The sequence below is a fragment of the Cryptomeria japonica genome, chromosome 11, assembly GCF_030272615.1.
Source record: "Cryptomeria japonica chromosome 11, Sugi_1.0, whole genome shotgun sequence".
Taxonomy (NCBI): Eukaryota; Viridiplantae; Streptophyta; class Pinopsida; order Cupressales; family Cupressaceae; genus Cryptomeria; species Cryptomeria japonica.
This window is the reverse complement of record NC_081415.1, coordinates 199,975,181-199,991,063: the sequence shown is the minus strand read 5'-3', so window position 1 is coordinate 199,991,063 and position 15,883 is coordinate 199,975,181. Positions and strand designations below refer to the sequence as shown.

General features: G+C 39.5%; 1 protein-coding gene across 2 annotated transcripts in view; it reads left to right on the top strand.

Moving 5' to 3' along the window:
- Window positions 1-14,558, top strand: part of LOC131041262 (phosphoinositide phospholipase C 2) — a 137,993-nt gene extending 123,435 nt beyond the window's left edge. For both annotated transcript variants that reach the window (XM_057974289.2, XM_057974297.2), the window contains exons 8-9: window positions 13,701-13,787; window positions 13,973-14,558. In XM_057974289.2, coding sequence (XP_057830272.2) covers window positions 13,701-13,787; window positions 13,973-14,272 — 387 coding nt within the window. In that variant the 3' untranslated portion in view covers window positions 14,273-14,558. The remainder of the gene's footprint in view (window positions 1-13,700; window positions 13,788-13,972) is intronic.
- The last annotated feature ends 1,325 nt before the right edge of the window (window positions 14,559-15,883 follow it).

Sequence of the window (15,883 nt, the reverse complement as noted above, 5' to 3'; positions counted from 1 at the left end):
CCACATTCACCACTAACCAAAAACAGAAACCTGAAACCGGGCCAAGAGAAATAATGGCCACAATTTTAGCCAAAGGGGAAAGCACAAAAACCCCTTTCACAACATGGGAGGCAGCACTTGTAGAACACAAGATGCCACTAAGAGGGGGGATGAATCAGTGGTTTCCAAACTTAAGCCTTATTAAACCTTGACTATGTGTACCGGTTAGCAGATCTAACACAAGGTGGATATAACGGTGAGATAGGGAGATGACTTCAAAGGCAAGCACACACAAAAAGAACATCACATAACACTGGATGTACCAAGAAAACCCAACATGGGAAAAACCTCAGTGAGAAATGTTGATGGAGTCTACTGCTCCAATCCAGCCTCACAATAAATCTATTACAAAGTTTAGGGCACCAACCCAAGGAGCACCAACCCCTACACCGAGCTCCAACTCAGTGATCACAATGATTACAAACAATACAATAGTTGTATCCCGGTTACAAATGAATTTTGTAACCTCTGCAAATAAACTCTTTACTGGTTCACCTCTGCTCTGTTCTCTATCGATTCTCTGCTCAAACTGTTCCTGCTCTTCTTCACTCTCTACTGCAACCTTACCGGTTTAGCCTCTACCTCTTCTCTACTTGTTTGCTCTTCTCTGACACACTACCTCTTGTCACTACCGGTACTCTGCTAAATCTCTCTGAATCTTCTGCTACTCAAACTATGCCATATCTGACCTCTTCTCACTCTCTCTCTGCTCTCTTCACTCACTGCTACCTTCTTATCGGTTCTAACACTACCAGTTCATCCCACTGTCAAGCTCAATGACAGTCTACCGGTTGAACTCTTGTTACCGGTTCTCTCTCAAGCACTCAATCACCTCTGTGATTGTCGGTGGGCTCTTTGACTGACTAACTCTCTTATTTCACTTCCTTCACCGGCATCACTCTCTTGTGCAGCAACACTAGCTCTGGTCTTCGATCTGCACATTTATATGTGAGCATTCCCGCCAAAAACGTAACTTCAAACTTTGGCGCGCTAGGATTCCTACATCAACCACAAGACATATCAAATCAGATCGGATCTCTTCTCTGAAATAGTCAACCTACAACCAATCACCCATCATCGCCAATCTCGCAGCTTCCAAAACATGTTTGCTATATTTAGCAAACATGGCAAACTCATAATCGACCTATTTTTGTCAGACATATTTAATGATCTCTTGATTGCCACTCCAAATCTGATCTGCACCAGGACATCCAACATCGATCAAAGCATGCCATGGATCACCACTGTTCGTCCTGCCTCGAGCCGCAAACTTCTACTCTCGACCTGTGATTTACGCAATCGACATTAATGTCGGCCAATCACCAACTACCTCACCAACAACTTCGATGATGCACTGTTCATTCGCCACTTGGAGACCACGTGGTGACTCTCGGTATCCAACTCAGCTCAGTCACCTATGTCAGTTTAGACTCTGTCACCAACCACATCATACACTACCGGTGCTTACCTATTGGTTCTCTAACCCTGTCGGTTATACCCTAACGGGTTAACCTTCATGTCTGCACTTTACTGTTCTGCCGATTGGGTCACATTTGCTCGGTCACCAAACTTAGACACATGTCCATCTGATAGGAGCACATCACTTTGCCTCTTTGCTCTCTTATTGGTTGCAAGATAGTCTCAAACATCAATCATCAACATGCATCTCTGTTGATATCAGCAACCCGGAGTGAAACCATGTCTGCAAATGCTAGACCTTGCCTTCATCATCATTTTGCCGGTTCTCTTCTCAACCGGTTTGCCAAAGTGATAACATCATCACCACTTACTCTTCCTCTTTTGTTCTGGTGGCTCATCATGCCTTCCCTTGCTGATCCGGTGCACATCTTTGGTTTCATGCACCTAAGGCATCTTTGTGTTTCACTTGTTCATCCGGTACATGCCTTCAGTCACCTTCCTTTAACTTCTTTGTCTTATCCCAGAGCATTATCACTTACCAGTGGGAGTAGATCCTTGTCACTCATTCTGCTTTCCAATGACTGATGGGAATGGTTGTCATCATATTGTGCTCAGTCTGCTTTCAATATTGGATCAATATGACTTCCTTGTATGAGCAGACATAACTTCAACTTGATGTATGATCTGATTGAGCACACTCTCTGTCAGTCTTCTCTTCATCCTATGACACCATCTTTATCCGATGGGAGTCCTGTTGTTTCACATCCAAACATCCAATGCATACCAGTTGTCCGCACTTTCTCCATTAGCTCAACCTTGCTTGCTTGCCGGTTGGCAACCATACATTGTCAACACATCACTCACTGATTGTCATACCATACCGGTCTCCAATATTTATGTCTTCAACACAAGCCAACACTAACTTGTGTACCGGTGACTTCAATGACCACAATGCTGGTCGGCATCCTCTTCTTACCGGTGACAGGCTATACCGATAACATGCTATACTAGTTGACATCAATGACAACACAATGCCAACAACACCACCCAAGCAAAACAAACAAAGAAAAACTAGGGGGGCAATAATTCCCAGCCTACCCCTCAAACCAAACACCACAAGCAACAAGGTAAAATCAAAAGATAGGAAGATTAGGCTTATACCCTCCAAAACAAAGCTCCTGAGACGAACAAAACTATCGAAAAACAAGCCAGGATAGCCATGACCACAACCAGCAACAAAAGATTTGGTGCACACCATAGCCAAATCAGCTATCATAGGCCCAGGAAACACAAAACCCTACTACAACACATAGATCTCTACACAGGGAAAGGGCACATAACAAAGCCCCCACCATGAACAAGACCACAACTCATATGAAGAAATGGAAAACATAACTCTCCGCAGAGCCCAAAATAGCATCTCTAACACCTCCCTCCACACCAAAAGAAACAAAAGTTTCCGTGACAAAATGCCAAAGGAAGTAGCCAGCTACAAGAGCCATCTTGTCTTCAGGGAGAGTGAAGAAGTTACAAACCCCAAAAGACAAACGACACCCAAAAGAAAAGCGCCCGGTCAACAAGAGAACACTGCAAAGACCAAACCCTGCCTCGCTACAACACCTTCCACAAACACCGTGCCTAGAAAAGGCACCAAGAACGAACTAGACACCACAGGGAACATAGGAACCACTTGCGGCCACAATCTCAAACCAAATAAAAAGATCTAGCCAGTCAAGATCAACGAGCAAACCAAAACAAACCTCCAAGCCAATGTGAGAAACAACAACAAGGAAGGCTCAAACTGGGAGATTGCAGGCATCAACAGAGATAGCAGAAACTACAAACGAAGCTTCAACAATAGCAGCACTAAAAGAGAGACTCACGAGCCACATGGAAACCAAGCCCTAAAGCCAACACACCCCTGAGCGCAAATGGTAAGATTTGTGCCTTGCACCCAGTCATCCACATCTGAATTGCCTTCATCAGACTTTGCATCTTCACCACAAACCCTAACCCCACCCCCGCAAGCGCTCCCGCCTCTGCTCTCCATGAGTTGCTATGATGTCCCCTTCTTGTTGACATCAGATATTCAGTGGGATTAGCCTATTACTGACCCTCGTAGGCTAATAAGGTTGGATAGAGGGTCCTTTGAGGGATGCAGCTTCTCCAGTGGTCAGAGTTTTGTAGGTTTGGCTTTTGTTTGGCTTCATTTGGACTCCGTATGCATTACTTACTATTTATAGTAAGTCAAAGATGTTAGAGATGGACCCCTGTTATTTTTAGTAAAGGGGTATGGGCATATACAGCTTCATCATGTCAACTCCCAGTTCAGATGACACTAAAAAATGTTGAGTAATAATGGAGATATTAATTTTTATTTAGTTTAAATAAACATTAATGGTTGACCTTATATTATTAAATTATAATATAATATAACTTAAGTGAGGGTCGTGGCATCATGAGATGGGGCCATTTTGAATTAATTAATGAGGCTCAATTATCAAGACAAATATTAAATGACTTGGTGCACTTTTTATATTAAATGTCATTTAATATTAATTAATGCATTTATGGAGGAAAGTCGAACTTTTTGTGGAGAATATATAATGCCTCAAGAGAATTGAAGCTATTATGATTATTATGCTGTGAAATTGTTGATTTCTTTGGAAGAGGAAGAAACCTAGGGTTTCAGACTTCCAGACCATTGGAGAACGTGCAAATCTTCAATGTGGTGCTGCTCTGAAGTAGTGAAACATCTACCGAATTGCAGCCTATAGGGAGAGCTTCACTCAAAAGTTTTCATTGTGAAGAAGTTCATTGTTTTTGTGCTGATCATTGAATCTACATCTGCAAATCGGAGAGATTGAATTTGTGAAGGGATTTACCACATGTGGCATCAATCCCAAACCGTCGTACTTTTCCATCTGTAGCTGTACCATTTCAAAAAGTACAATTTCATGCTTGCAGCTGTGAATAAATTCTAAGAAAATTAGAGAGGGGTTGCAGGGGTGTAGGAAGACAATACGCAACAACCAGAGGGCACATAGACTTCAATCTGAGTGTTGGCACATTTTCCAAGGCAGCCGTACACCTTCAGCAGTAGCAAAAAGACAAGGGTTTTCATTGCCAAGCAATCCATTTTGTCCAGGTATGGTTTATTATGAACAACAATTGAATAATCGAAGGAATACATAGTGCATTTACAGTTATAAGTTAATTTGTTAGTTGCATGCCAAGTGTTTGTGGAAATGACAATTGGCTGTAGGTGCACATTTACATATAAAATTTCTGATATATGCATTTGAAATGACCGAGAGAAGTTGCAATTGCCTCTTGTTCTTTGCTTAGACATTGTAGTGTTAGTTGCAAGCATTCAAATCATATCCCATGCCCATTTAAGCAAACGAATTGGACTGAAATCTCAGATCAGCGTACATAGGGGTTGCACGAGAATTGTTTGACAAAATTTGTGTGTGTCTAGAGCTGGAAATTTAAGTCAGAACCTGCAAGAGTTCCTACAGTGGTATCAGAGCAGTTCCTGCCATCCTGTTGGGGTTAGAAATCATTGAGCTCACACGGTTGACATTTGAGTGACCAGCACTCTTGCATTGTTTCAGTCATGGGAAAGACGAAGTCCATTGAAGAAATATTGATAGAATTCATGCAGGCCTTTCAAGACTATGATAGGAATTTAACAAGGTTTTTACAACATCTGGAAATTTTGGATCCCTTGTTTGCAAAGAAAAAGAAAGCAAACACTAATGCCAATAATCCTATCGGTGCAGAGAAAAAGGATAAGAAGGTGAAACTTGAGGAGAAAGTGAACATTTTTAGCGCTCAAGAAGTTGTTATCAGTTATGATAACAAGTCTGATTTTGATGACAGCAGTTGTCCACTTAAGAATGAAGATGAGTTGAAAGTCGTGGCAGGTCCAGAAGATGTTATGGAAGTGACATTGGGTGTTGGCACTCATGATACTAGTGCCAAGAATGAAGATCGCATACGAAGGTTGACCCACAACAGTTCTGATTTACATTACAGCAGTAGTAAAACTTTGCATCAGGTGGACAGCAAAGAGGCACAGGGTCAAGGAGTTGTTCAGGATGGTCATGTCGCTCCTCATGAGACACAGTTGTGTGAGGAACTAGTTGTTGTTATCGATCAAGCACCTGCTTCTCTAGATGAGAAGTCTACTAGCAGTCTACTCCATAATGTGCAGCCGATTAAAGATATTGATTCTATGAATGTTTCGGCCTACAACAGGGATGATGAATCAAATGTTGTGTCAATTCAGCAACATGACACAATTAGAGAACATGACCAAGAATCCAATGATGCAACTAGTACACGTTATACTAGTCTCTTGGTGGGTGTCGTAGAGATCATGTTTGACAACCCATATGAAAATGTCTTCCAATCAGCCAATGATGATGATGACTCCACATCATATGTCAATGTTGATGCTTATGTTGGATCAGTTGAATTAGTCCCTACTTATGGCGCGACTTCTTCTTGGGACGGATCTACTTTTGACAATAGTAATGTTCTCACTTCCTATTCACTGTTGGACATGAAAGATGGCATTCATAGCATTGATATGGGTGATGAAGGGCACTCTGTTACTTCATGTGTATCTGATTTCTCTCATACACTTGCTAGTTCACCTAATTTGGAGAGTCAAATGAAAGTGACTGAAGATAAAATTGTTGCAACTCTATCACGTTTTGATGACATCTATGGAATGATGGAAAAACACCTTTGGAAGAAACAATTGGAGGGGAGACAACAGGGGCTCAAAGAGGAATTCTCATATTTGCTAGTGATCCAAGAAGGGCTGAAAGTAATGAAATCAGATTATCTACATCTTCTTTCAGATCGTGATCATCTCCTTGGTCTTGCTCAGATTTAAGGAAGAAGAAGTAGACTCACTTACTAATGAGCTCAGGAATACTAAGGACACCCTAGAGGCTACCTTAGTGGCACTTCGGCTAGCTGAAAATCAGATTGGTGAGCCTAATCAAAAATCAAATTTGTCACACTCTACTTCAGCTCAACAATCTAATGTAACAATTGAGGAGGACCAACAGGTAACCGAAGTTGATGAACTTTGGGTGGATGAGATGGTATAGGAAGGTTTTGTGAACAACAAAGAGATAGTTGCATATGAGCATGATGCTGATTGTAAATCAGCTGCCTCACATTATGATACAAATAGCAGCTTTGAAGTTAAGACCTTAACATGGAGTGCAAATCAGTTTCAGCGGGTTGAACCTCTTGTTGTAGTCTATGAAAATGCGTATCCAGAAGTGGAGGCGGTAACACAGGCCATGGGCCAAGTTGATAGGATTGGCACACTTGTTGATTATCTCATATAACATTGGTCTCAGGATGGAGTTTCCATGACAAGCTTACAAACCATCAGACATGCATTAGGAAGGGTTAAAGCAGATATCTCAGTGTTACTTTCTGATATTGATTATGCCTCTTCATGTGATGAACAAGATAAATCATACTATATTGTGACTAATGATTATGAGAGTGCAATATCCAGTGATGCTAGTAGTTCTACTATCACTGAGGTTGTCATTGATGATAGCACGAGGGTTGGTCGAGATGAGTATGATTCATTTGCATTCGGTAGGCCGATTGTGTTTAGTGATGAGCCATTGCGTAGGTGTGGATTGGCTCAGGGATTATATCATCCATTGTGAGATGGAGGGTTGCCATCTACAGAAGATGGGACTAGAGGCTGCAAGTACTTGATTCAGATGGTTGTAGGAAATTATTTGCAGGGACACCAGTTAGTTTTCCATCATACTAATGTGTATCCAACAGGGTTGGTCACTCTTATATCACCGAGATTTTGTAGAGATACATGGTTACAGGGTGATTATGGTGTCAGTAGCTGCAAGCTGGATTACTTGCTGAGTCAGCACATCCGTGGGAGTCTAGCAGAGGTGAGAGATAGTTGTGGAGTTGCAGATACCTTCAGCGATTTGTATCTCTTCATGGCAGATGGATGTGAGTGCAGTTTGCTTTGGGACTCGAGTGACGACAGGGTTAGCAGTAGTTTGGGTGGGTTCCATTGGTTGGCTTCACCACTTCTGGCATGGTGAAGCTGAGATCAAAGTTGAGCAACAGGAGTTTGAGGATCTACGTGGCATGCTTCTATTCGAGGTTTGGGATCTTTTGGGTGCATCGGGATTTCAGACAGAGCTCGCAGAGGAGTTTATGGGTGTGCACATGATGCCGAACACGTACATTTTTACTTTTGACCCTCATGTGTGTGACCTTTTTCAGATGTGCAGTTCAGTGGCACATGTGATGGACAGTTTGTATGACAGCATACCTTGTGCCAAGTTTGGTAGCAACCAAGATCAGTGTTATGAGTTGCCTCCACTTGAGACTCTTAGTCCAGTGACACCAGATGGCGAGGAAGAGTTGATTCAGTAGGTTCAACTTGATATGTCAGTGTTACAAGAGTTGTTTGATGACAACAGGAACATTGCACGTGTCTTCACTTGGGATCCAGGTGGAGGAGTCTATTTGCCATCGAGATTGCTTGTGGACAAGCAATTTCGGGAGGGGTGGACTGTGATGTCCCCTTCCTATTGACATTAGATATTCGGTGGGATTAGCCTATTACTGACCCACATAGGCTAGTAAGGTTGGATAGAGGGTCCTTTGAGGGATGCAACTTCTCCAGTGGTCAGATTTTTGTAGGTTTGGCTTTCGTTTGGCTTCATTTGGACTTCGTATGCATTACTTACTATTTATAGTAAGTCAGAGATGTTAGAGATGGACCCCTGCTATTTTTAGTAAAGGGGTATGGTTGCATGCAGCTTCATCATGTCAGCTCCCAATTTAGACGACGCTCAAAAATGCTGAGTAATAATGGAGATATTAATGTTTATTTAGTTTAAATAAACATTAATGGTTTTGAGCTTATATTATTTTTGAATTAATTAACGAGGCTCAATTATCAAGACATATTAAATGACTTGGTGCACTTTTTATATTAAATGTCATTTAATATTAATTAATGCATTTATGGAGGAAAATCGAACTTTTTGTGGAGAATATATAATGCCTTGAGAGAATTGAAGCTGTTATGATTATTATGCTGTGAAATTGTTGATTTCTTTGGAAGAGGAAGAAACCTAGGGTTTCAGACTTCCAGACCATTGGAGAACGTGCAAATCTTCAATGCGTTGCTGCTCTGAAGTAGTGAAATATCTACCGAATTGCAGCCTATAGGGAGAGCTTCACTCAGAAGTTTTCATTGAGCGAATTGGTGAAGAAATTTATTGGTTTTGTGCTGATCATTGAATCTACATCTGCAAATATGAGAGACTGAATTTGTGAAGGGATTTACCACGTGTGGCATCAATCCCAAACAGCCGTACTTTTCCAGCTGTAGCCGTACCATTTCAAGAAGTACGATTTCATGCTTGCAGCTGTGAATAAATTCTAAGAAAATTAGAGAGGGGTTGCAGGGGTGCAGGAAGACAATACGCAGCAACCGGAGGGTACATAGACTTCAATCTGAGTGCTGGCACATTTTCTAAGGCAACCGTACACCTTCAGCAGTAGCAAAAAGACAAGGGTTTTCATTGCCAAGCAATCCATTTTGTCCGGATATGGTGTATTATGAACAGCAATTGAATCGAAGGAATACATAGTGCATTTACAGTTATAAGTTAATTTGTTAGTTACATGCCAAGTGTTTGTGGAAATGACAATTGGCTGTAGGTGCACATTTACATGTAAAATTTCTGATATATGCATTTGAAATGACCGAGAGAAGTTGCAATTGCCTCTTGTTCTTTGCTTAGACATTGTAGTATTAGTTGCAAGCATTCAAATCATATCCCCATGCCCATTTAAGCAAACAAATCGGACTGAAAACTCAGATCAGCATACATAGAGGTTGAACGAGAATTGTTTGACAAAATTCCTAAGTGTCTAAAGCTGGAAATTTAAGTCAGAACCTGCAAGAGCAGGTTCCTACAGTTGCAATGCTTCGTGTGCTAATTGATAGCAGCCAAACTTGATCACAATTGGAAAAAGAATAATCTCAATTGATTTGAAGAATCAACTAGTAAGTGGGGAAATAGCTTCCTTGGATTCATTAGATTTTGATTGCAAAAAAAAAAAATGCATAGAGAAGCATGATTAGGGTCCCATGGAACTGAACAAAAAAGGAACCATAGGATTGTAGTCGTGTTTGGAAGATGAAACAAACTCCATTTGCTGCTTGTTTCTGTTGGTGTTGGAAATAAGCCACACCCGGACTGGTGATGGACTGGTCCAAGAAGGGCTAGTAGCTCAGTGGTAGAGCACTCCAGCAGCGTATGGAAGGTCCTAGGTTCGAGTCCTAGCTGATCCATGTCTCAACATGGTATCAGAGCCAGGTCCAAGCTAAGAGCCAGGTCCAAGCTAGGAGCCCCAAGCACACGAGAGGTGTGGCTTAAGGGGGGTTGTTGGTGTTGGAAATAAGCCACACCCTGACCGACGATGGACTGGTCCAAGAAGGGCCAGTAGCTCAGTGGTAGAGCACTCCAGCAGCGTATGGAAGGTCCTAGGTTCGAGTCCTAGCTGGTCCATGTCTCAACAATGTCATTTGCAAATGGAGGGCTGTGAAGTATTTCCATTGAACTGTAATTTTATTGAAGCTAGAAAGATTTTAATGAAGAGACACAAGGATTGAGAGATGACAAGAAACAACCATTTAATGTTGAGGAAACTTAGGTAAATAATTGTGAAAAGTTGAACAGTTCATCTGTGTTGAAAGAAATAAATAGTTCACACTTTATAATTTATTCTCAAAGTTCAGAAGCTATAAATATGGTTGATTCTGTGTTCTAGGAACGAAACCAAATTCAAACATTGATCACAGAAGTTTGCTGCTTGTTTTATTTGCAAATGGAGGGCTGTGAAGTATTTCCATTTAACTGTAATTTTATTGAAGCTACAAAGATTTTAATGAAGAGACACAAGGATTGAGAGATGACAAGAAACAACCATTTAATGTTGAGGAAACTTAGGTGAATAATTGTGAAAAGTTGAACAGTTCATGTGTGTTGAAAAAAGTAAATAGTTTACACTTTATAATTTATTCTCAAAGTTCAGAAGCTATAAATATGGTTGATTCTGTGTTCTAGGAACGAAACCAAATTCAAACATTGATCACAGAAGTAATGAAGTTACAAGTGCAAGTAATAATATTAAAATAAAAATTGATTTGGAGCCTATGACTACTTGTGCTAGTGAATGTTAGAAATGACGTTGTTCATGTTGTATAATATACCATGGCATCGAAGTATGAAGAAGATGATTGGAGTAGACTTCATAGGCAAATGATGAAAAGGGAAAAAGTTATCATACTGCAGGTTGGAAAGAAATGTAATGAAAGTCAGAGAAATTCAGTCTGGGCCTCCATGAAAGAAAGAAAAATTATAAATAATAAAGGGAAAAATATTACTTTACAATGGGTGGGAAGAATAAAACTAAAAAATAAATAATAACAAAGCACTTTATTTGCCCATCGTACAGTCTCCAAACACTTAACAAAAGATCTTAGTGTACAATCTCTTCACCAACTTTTCATCACATAGGCCCTTAAAAAACTTCTCACCATACAATAATTCTAGGAATTTTAAAGTTTGATTGTATGACAATTTCTAGAAGTCTACACCATACAACCTCTTCAGGAATTTTTCATTGTATGACTTCTACCTCAACATCTCCACCATACATTGTTTCTTCTTATGCTTCACACTCCTTTGTAGTTCACTGTATATTTGTTGAAAATTGTGTTACCATTGTATCCTTTGTTCAAGGAAATTTAATTGTACAATTTGCACGGGACAACCTTCAATCATCAATTTCTGCCATGCATGTTGCCTATTCTTTTATTGTATGGTTTAATCATTTCTCCCATTCTGTTGTTGTTGTAAGACAGTCTAGCAATTTTTCACCCATTGTCTACTGTGGCAGCCCACTGCTGCTCATGTACAACCGTTGTGTGTGTATCGTGTTGAAACAATTGTTGCATCTTCTATTATATCCCTACAACCTTCTGCAATTGGGTCTTCCTCAGAATATGGATTTGATAAAACTAGGGAGTTATTCTAGAAAGTTTTTGAATTGGGAGAAGGCACGTCCCATGCCTATGGGAAGATTGAACAAGATTTTCATGATGGGGATAATTTTGGAGTGCCTGAAGTACCATTTGGGTACAAGTTTAGTTTGTACAAGTGTTTTTAGAGTCCAGTGTATGTTCAAACTTTACTAGTTGTTTGTTTGGTCCTTCTACACATTTCATTAAATTCTATGGCCACTGGTGACTACAGCTCTATACAATACTCTACCTTCCGGATGTGCTGATGATCACAATGTATTTCATAAGTTTTACTTTCTACTTCTAGCTGAAGACACCATTGCCAATTTTTAGTTAGTTGTGCTAGAAGCTCGACATTTTTAGGATCTTTGTCCATATTTGGATGTGGAATGCCCATTAGTTGTGGAACGTTTAGTTGTTTTAGGCTTTTAGCTAACAAAGGAAATCATTAGCATGATGGTTCTTTTTTCGCTATAGTGTTGTCATGATTTTGGAAAACTTTCTGTGATATTATTTGATATGATTTTCCATGCTTGTGAACTTGGAACCCAACCCCCTTTTTTTGGAAGGGGGTGGGGAGGATGATATAGTTAGCATAAAATGACTTCGTAATGTTGCATTAAGTTGTTTGTATTTGTCTATGTATTATTTACTTCTCGGCTAGTGGGTAATTGTTACGAGGCAATTATTAGTGGTTGTTGATGATTGTATTTTGTTTGGAAAGCATCAAATTTATTAAATAGGCTTCTGGCAGTAAGGGAAAAATTCTAATCATTGGTCTACTTCTGTGTAAGAATTTCATAAAGATATACTTCTGTTACTCCTATATTTTGTTATTTTGGTTCATTATTGCTAGTACTGGTCTTATTAGACATACGAGTAAATACACTTATAGCACTAATTGCATCTACGTGATGCTCACAAGAGTGAGGCATTAGGACTTCTTGGGAGGTCACCCATCCCTATACTACTTTGACTCAAGCATGCTTAACCATGGAATTTCCCCCAAGATCAAGCACACTTAGCTTGCTATCCCATTTAGATAACCTTTAACAATTGTTGTGTCTTACGAACCATTCATTAAATAGCTACAGCAGGTATTTTTTGCAATGTATCAAATTGTGATGTTTTACTAAGATTAAACCAAGTTTTTGAGTAAAACTCATTGATCCATGTTTCATGAGTAGGGTTTCATATGAACCCATCTGTCGTAAACATGAATGGTCCACTTAACATTCATTACATCATGCTCATAGGGGTGAACAATCGGGACTTCTTGGGAGGTCACCCATCCCAATTCTGCCTTGACTCAAGTTTGTTTAAATATTGAGTTTCCCCAAAGATCAAGCTCACTTATTAAGTGTTAGTGTATTGTGAACATTTCATTGTAGAGCCCCTTCAGCTCATTTGAGGACAAGTAGGAGGTATTTTTCATAGGATTTAACCATATAGCTCGAGTCACACTCATTGATCCACATTTAATGAGTAGGGGTTCACATGAACTGATCTCTCATGAGCATGAATGGTCCACTTAGCTCTCATTGCATCTAGATGGTGCCCACAAGGGTGAAGCATTGGAACTTCTCAGCAGATCATACATTCTAGTACTAAATCGACTTGGGACTTCTCAGGATTTTATGTTCCCAAATTGCATATTTCCCTTTTTTGTGAATTTCTTTTTAACATGTTACCTTTGTGGAAACAATAAGTATGATTTTCTATTGAACTGAGATGAACATTTTGTAAATCAAATCTCCTGTCTATCTAAATGGCTTTCACATCTTTTACCCTTTGAATCACCTTTGCAAAATTTGGCGAAGTCATATGAATCTGTCCAAATTTTTTGAGGACAGGTTTATTGCCAACGAAGTGCATATTTCTAAACATATCTAGGAATATGACTTCACAGCAATACACGTCCATATTTCGACAATATATGCATGATGTGCATACCTTGGTATTGATCATGGATTCTAGAAATGCTTATCATGTTAAATACGTTATGCTTCTTGGTCTCATTCTTTTGGGTTTAACGGTTATCATGATATTTCAACTTGGGATTTTTCCTTTTGCACTCAGTTTAAAACATTCATGGGATTAATGCCTTGAGATTTTTCAGGTCAAAGTCTATATGGGTGATGGTTGGGTACAAGACTTCAAGAAAACTCATTTTGACCTTTACTCTCCTCCTGACTTTTATACAAGGGTATGATTGCTTTTTCCATCAATGCCACATTATTGTACTTTTAGCCTAGTTTTAGTTGGTAGCTTCTTTTACTTGCTTATACTATTTCTATTGGTTATATTCTTAAGTTCCATCTGCCTATTTTGACCATCCATGGACATTAATTATTTTTTCTTTTTATACTCCAATGGATTTTGGATCTTCAGGTTGGGATCGCAGGTGTGCCAGCTGATACAGTTATGAAAAGGACAAGGGCAATCGAAGATAACTGGATTCCTTGCTGGGGTGCCGAGTTTAGCTTCCCTTTAACAGTCCCAGAGTTGGCTTTACTTCGTGTTGAGGTGCATGAGTATGACATGTCTGAAAAAGATGACTTTGGTGGTCAGACATGCTTACCTGTGGCAGAATTGAAGACAGGAATTCGGGCTGTCCCTCTCTTCAACAAGAAAGGAGAAAAATACCAGTCTGTGAGGCTCCTCATGCGCTTTGAATTTGTCCCATCATGAGTTGCTAGAATACGTATCTTAATTATTGTATCTATCCTTTAGGCATCCTTAGCCTTGTGGACGTTAAAATTGGTTTCTTTCCTTCTTTCTTTCTTTCTAGGTGGTTTCCAACCTCGTTCTATTTCAAAGTTACGACATATTTCAAAGGTGCCTTTATTATTTTATTGTTAAAAAAAAGTTTCCCAAAGTCTAATGCGCCTTAAAAAAATGTGCAACTAAAAATTGTTTGTATGGATGAATTAACTGTTAAGATTCAATAAAGATTTGAAGCATTTATTATTATGTATCAATTATGGTACTTTTTAGTTGTGTTGGAACCTTTGAGATTGAACTATGTTTTTTTGCTGGTTCACACTAATCAATCACAAGCGTACACAATAACCGATGTTTAGGAGATTTACATGAAATCTATTGCATCAATTTAGTTCATTCATATTTGAATTGTATAATCCAAACGAGAATCAAGTTCAAAGCGAAATGAATAAAAACACTAAATTGTATAGATATATACAATAGCAAGTATCAAGTATTTATGATGAATTAAACTAGCAATTGCACTTTGGTGTGCAATGGGTACGCTGAAAATGTGTGAAAGGTCAAATAGGAAATATTTTGGTCTATTTTTGTATACATTTATGTAGTACATGAGGTCAATTGGTAGCATCAAATGATGTTTGTGTAACAAAAGCCTCAGTGAAGAATTGATAGCTTCAAATTGACTATGCAACCACTTACTAAGACCTAAACATGATTGAAATAAAATCTTTGAATCTAGATGATAATTACACTCCATTACCAACAAGCTAATGTTATGTTTGCAATAGTGGGAGACAGAGAGAGGGATAGGGATAGCAAGAGGGAGAGATAAAGGGAGGAAGAGAGAGGAGAGATGGAGATGGATATGGATATGGAGGAGACAAATAGAGAGAGAGAGAGGGAGTAACAAATACCCAAATAGATATAGATGGAGAGGCAAAGAGATACAAATGTAGAGGTCTAGGAAGAGGGAGACATGTCTAAAGATAGAAAGGGAGAGAGGAAGAGGGAGATATAGGGAGATATAGAGGAAGAGGGGGAGAGAGGGAAAGATAGAGTGATATAGAAATAGAGATATAAGTAGATGTAGAGAGGGGTAGAGGGAGAGAGAGAGATGGATAGACTAACAAATAGAGATAAGTAGAGAGACGATTAGAGATGGAGACAAAGAAAGAAAATTAGTGGGAGAGAGAAGAATGGCAAAATACATATATATGGAGAGATATATATGTGAAAAGATGGATATATATGGGTAGAGAAAGGGAGAAGAGAGGAAGAGATGGAGGGATAGACATGGTATAGGGAGGGAGCTAGGGAGGGGGATATAGAGATATACAATAGGAAACTTGGAGTGAATTAGAGAGAGTTAGAGATAGTGAGGTATAGATAAAGAGGGGAGAAGAGAGATAGAGATAGAGGGAGCAAGAGTGAGAGAAAGAAGATAATATAGACAAGTAATAGAGAGGGAGGGAGAGATAGAGAGGTGGAAGATAGAGACATGTAGATAAATATAGTGGGGAGAAATAGGGAGTGCATATATGAGTGATAGAAAGATATGGAGAGAGATAGTGAGGA